General features: G+C 29.9%; 1 protein-coding gene across 1 annotated transcript; it reads left to right on the top strand.

Annotated features, from left to right (window-relative positions):
- The first annotated feature begins 453 nt into the window (after positions 1-453).
- On the top strand, positions 454-4,621 carry LOC145042500 (NAD(P)-binding Rossmann-fold superfamily protein). Its single transcript, XM_078990942.1, has 7 exons — positions 454-752; positions 2,331-2,562; positions 2,676-2,755; positions 3,560-3,713; positions 3,809-3,887; positions 4,029-4,116; positions 4,218-4,621. Exons 1-7 carry the CDS (start codon positions 539-541, stop codon positions 4,448-4,450), a joined length of 1,080 nt encoding a protein of 359 aa, XP_078847068.1. The 5' UTR covers positions 454-538; the 3' UTR covers positions 4,451-4,621.
- Positions 4,622-5,278: the final 657 nt, after the last annotated feature.

The following is a 5,278-nucleotide window of genomic DNA, read 5'->3' as shown; positions in this document are numbered from 1 at the left end:
AAAAGAAAGTTAAAATAAAAATAATGCCACGTTTGACGTCCCATGGATGCCTAGTTGGCACAAAACCTCCTATAACATTTGATATGGTGTATTCAGTTCAATTATTAAAAAAAATATAAAAAATTAGGGTCTTAGATGTACCAAAAGTTCAAAATGACAAAACATGGACACATCAAAGTAGGATTTCAATGTCAACCTAAATCCTAATTTAATCCATAATCCCATCCAAATATATATGTTTCAAAATACAATTTAAATGACATTGGTTCAAATTTTACATGAGTATCCACATATATTACACATATATATTAGATGGAAAATAATATCTGTAATGAGTGTAGAGGACAACAATAATTACCTAGTAGAAAGAAAACCAACATTATTACTCATGTTTTTCCACGATTAATCACTTGCTTCACTTTTAAATAACTCATCCAAGCAATAGACACACGAGTCAAATATTTGACTTCCTTATTCTCCTCTGAACAAATCTTATTGTGCAAGACTACCAGCTTATGGTGGACCATGGAGTAGGAGAATGTTGAACCTCCCCATATATATTTGTTTGTGTTTATTTGGTGTTATAACTTTGGCGTGGAAGGTTGTGATAAGGTGTACGCCAAACATGAAGGGAACCATGAGGTACTTAGCTGGGATTGCAGGTCAAAGCGGATATGGATCAAAGTCAACTGCTGATCAAGTTACTCAAGATTGTTCTTCCCTTCCTCCTCATCTCACTGCTATTGTCACTGGTAATTTTTTTCTCATTTCTTTACTTCAAAATCCTCTTGGATTGGTGATTTTTTTTATCGACTCTCCTGATGATTCATTGGTAATATTTAGGATCAGGATTCGAATCAAGATTGCATATTCTTTTAGAGTCGAAATTTTATAAAGAAATACTGTAAAAGAACTAGAAGCAAACCTAATAATACAAGAAAAACATATAAGCCGAAAAGCTGTGAAACCCACACTGCTAACCTTGTGTAGATTTTACAACTTTTTTCGACTGACATGCTTTCATTGTAGTTGCTTTGTTCGGTTCATGGTTGCTTGCATCTTCCAAATCCTTTTTTCGTCATTCAGAAAAAAACATATTTATGTATGTGAAACAATGTAAATCTTCCTTGATATTTTCTCGCTATACCATTCAAAGTAATCTTAACATGATTCGAATTTTGTATGTTAGTTTTTGTGTTCACTTGTAATTTTGAAATTCATATAGTAGTATATATTTATATCGAAATCTAAATATATATGACAATTGATCAATATTTGATAGAGAAATACTCTTTCAATCATAGACAAGAATGTGGTAGGGTTTGAGGGAATCATGAGGATCGAAGGAGGTGAGGTTAATGGTTTGTGAGATAATTCTTAGATCACATATTCTGTCACTCAACTTATGCATGGTGATGGCATATTAAGTATACTACATTTTTATCTCCTGTCTTTTAAAAAAAATAAAAATAAATTTCAAATTGTTTTATATAATATATACGGAGAGTTAATTTTATTTTTGCAGGACTTTCAAAACCAATATTTCAAGTTTACATATGGTTAATAGTTACAAATATTGAGAGGCATTGATTTTGATCCAGATGCAAGCCTTTTGATGTCATAACGTCTTATTAACCATTATAGGATTTAGATGAAGAAAAAACTAAAAATAATATCATAAACCGTACAATATAAACAACCCATGTCAATCTGTCTGAAGTAATCGCAAACCACTATTAATATTTAGGATGTGCTAGATTTTAAATCCAAAAAAAAAAAAAAAAAAAACACTAAATTTGATTAAGGCAATAAAAAAATAAGTGGTCAAAAATTTAGAGCTTATTAAAATAATTAAAAAAAAAAAAAAGCTAATAAAAGCGGGTCCCTTTTCCATGTTGAGCAAAATGGTTTTGTCTTTCATGAAGACCTTGTCTCATTGGTTTACACAATATCACTGCTTTCCAGATAATCCCCCATGACAATTACAATCATTTTACCCTTTTCAGAATGGTTAATTCTCTGCTTACATATTTGATATTTCTCTTTCTTGACAGTAACTTGTGTTTCTAATTTCTATAGCAACTTATGTGGGAACAACTTATTTTATGTTTTGTAATATAACTTTATGTAGTAAGTACTATGTTTCAGAATTAATTATTGATAATAATTTTATATATTTAAACTATATTATAATTTGATGGTTAAACCAATGGTAATAACTTTGTCTTATTAAAATAAAAATAAAATATATTACTATTATAAAAGCAAAATATCATTTTTGTAACATGAACTACAATATTATTTATTTTAATTATTTTTGGAATTTATAGGCGCTACATCTGGAATCGGAGCAGAGACAGCGAGAGTATTAGCAAAGAGAGGGGTGAAGATTGTGATGCCGGCGAGAGATTTAAGGAAGGCGGCGAGAGTGAAAGAAAATATACAAAAGGAGCACCCGAAAGCTGACATCATAGTCTTGGAGATTGATCTCAGTTCATTTGCTTCCATTAAAAAATTTTGTTCTGAATTTTTGTCACTAGAAATACCTCTTAATATTCTCATGTAAGGTTTTATTTTCATTTAGCATCCATTTTTGTTCGAATAAACAATATTTGAACTTTTATTTTTTGCGTATATATCCATGTGACTAATAATGAATATAATTCTATTTTTAGAAATAACGCAGGCAAATTTTCTCAGAAGTTGGAGTTCTCAGAGGACAAATTTGAGATGACATTTGCTACAAATTACTTGGGTAATTTCTTGATTTCATTATCTTGTTTCAATACCTTTTATAAATTTCCTTTTTAATAAACATGATACAATTCCTATTTTTGGCAGTTGATTGTTACAAAATCGATAGTTATTTGTAGAAAAAAAATAAAAAACAGCAATATTTATCTTTTTCTTCTAAAAATAATTAGCATATTAATTTTGGTTTATATTAAGATAATATTAAAATACTAGGTGTTAAACTCATATATTACATGAGTTAATTAAAAAATATTAAATATCAAAATGTAAACATTAGGTATTTTTAAAAATTAAAATTTTAAAATAAAGAAGGAAAAAAATATTTATTTGGGGTATCTTTAGAATTTAAACTACTTACGTACCCTTTTATTTCAATTTTAGGTAATTTTAGGGTCTATTAGCAAATTTCCTGTCTAAATGGCATAAAGATTGTTTGAAATACTAAAATACAGATGTAACATCGACATGATTTTTATATTTTATATTCTTTTTGCATATAGAACATGGGACACTTTTAATTGAGAACAATAAAATTTATTTTACCATACAAAATAATAACACACTACCAAAACTTTTAAACATGTGGCCCAAAATGAGTTAAAATGCTTTTTTGATATGTCATTTTTTTCTTGATACAAACCAAATTTATTTGCTTGAATGATTTTTATGACAAAATAAATCAACATACAAATCTTCTTTTGTAAAAGTGAAAGTTGACTGGGGAAAATGGAGATGAGAAGGTCAACTCATGTCGCATCAATTATCACTGTGAATATTATTACTTATTCCTTTTACTTTCCAATAGGTCATTTTCTACTTACGGAGCTATTGTTAGAGAAGATGATAGATACAGCAAAACAAACAGGAGTCGAAGGAAGAATAGTGAATGTTTCTTCTGTGATTCATAGTTGGGTGAAAAAGGACCATTTCGATTTCAACCGAATGCTCCAACCAAAGCAGTATGTGTTAGATAAAAATGGAACCTCTTAATTTATTCAGATGTACCTTAATTACGCTTGGACTAATTATAAATACATGTTGTTTTGGATATTAGTTATAATGCAACTCGAGCTTATGCTCAATCGAAGTTGGCCAACATAATGCATGCTAATGAGCTCGCAACACAAATGAAGGTATGCACACACATGCTCATGCATGTACTATATATACAAAGTTAAATAATGTGTAAGTTAATTACAAGTTACAAACCTTGATATATAATAATGTAAAAGGTTGATGGTTATCTAAGTCGGGTTGTCGATTTTTAATGGCAGGCGATAGACGCAAACATAACTATCAATTCTGTGCATCCAGGGATCGTGAAGACTGGAATCATCAGGGATCATAAAGGCATTATCACGGGTATATTATATGTCTCCAAACTACATAAAAAATACCCTACAAATTGCATTCATGTTATAATAATGGCATCACAACTATAAGAACTCCCTTGACGTTTTCAGATTCTATGTTCTTTGTTGCTTCCAAGTTGTTGAAGTCAACATCGCAAGCAGCATCAACTACGTGTTATGTTGCTCTAAGCGCGAAAATGGAAGGGGTGAGTGGGAGATACTTTGCAGATTGTAATGAGAGTCGTTGCTCTGCACTTGCTAATGATGATTCCGAAGCACACAAGCTATGGAAACAGACTCGAGCACTTATCTATAAACGACTAAGAACCGAAATAAAATCTTGAAAATTATTTTGTATAAAACTATATACATTTATCATTGAGCTCAATGTATATGTGTAGTCGTGTATATATCATGTGATTAGTGCTAAAATGCATGAAAGGAATTTTATGATAGGCAAGAAAACATAAAGACGTAAAAACTATGAAATAACAAGTTTCTTTATCAGGTTTAAACCTCTGACTAATGGTTAATTGGCTACTATATGTTATGCTCCCTGTTTTAAATGTGCTTAGAAAATAACTTGGTCACGTGAGATCAATCAAGACACATACGCTGACTACAATTTTGGGCTAAAATGAGTCACAATCTTGGACTTTGGGTTGTTATATTTTCTTATATTGGACTTCCTTTTAGCTAAAGTTCGCAAGCCCACAACTGCAACTAATTTGGTGCAAATATATCTTCCCATTATATATATATATATATATATATATATATATATATATATATATATATATATATATATATATATATATATATATATATATATATATATATAATAATAATAATAATAATAATAATAATAATAATAATAATAATAATAATAATAATAATAAAAGCACAATGTTCTTATGAACACCGCATGCGGTAAATTTATTTTACCGTTTTCAATCATCACTTACACCACCACCGTACCATCGTACTACCATCATCTATCAATTGAAGCCTGAAAGCTTTTGTTATCGTGCTACTTGTTCTACTATAATTTGGAGTTCAATTTTTGGGATTCAAATGATGCTTTCTACTTTATGAGTGACACTGTCGGCCACTACCTGAGACCACCGATGGCCTACACGAAGAGGGTAGCCAACACATTATTCTCCGATCAC

This window comes from Lactuca saligna, chromosome 4, assembly GCF_052625555.1.
Source record: "Lactuca saligna cultivar CGN05327 chromosome 4, ASM5262555v1, whole genome shotgun sequence".
NCBI lineage: Eukaryota > Viridiplantae > Streptophyta > Magnoliopsida > Asterales > Asteraceae > Lactuca > Lactuca saligna.
This window is presented reverse-complemented; position numbering and strand designations above follow the sequence as displayed.

What these genes read in the sequence shown, in the direction of transcription:
- LOC145042500 (XM_078990942.1), top strand. Translation starts at nt 539, where the DNA reads ATGTTGAACCTCCCCATATATATTTGTTTGTGTTTATTTGGTGTTATA. An exon ending in ATTTGCTACAAATTACTTGG is followed by an intron (nt 2,756 to 3,559) that starts GTAATTTCTTGA and finishes ACTTTCCAATAG; the next exon opens with GTCATTTTCTACTTACGGAG. An exon ending in AGCTCGCAACACAAATGAAG is followed by an intron (nt 3,888 to 4,028) that starts GTATGCACACAC and finishes TTTTAATGGCAG; the next exon opens with GCGATAGACGCAAACATAAC.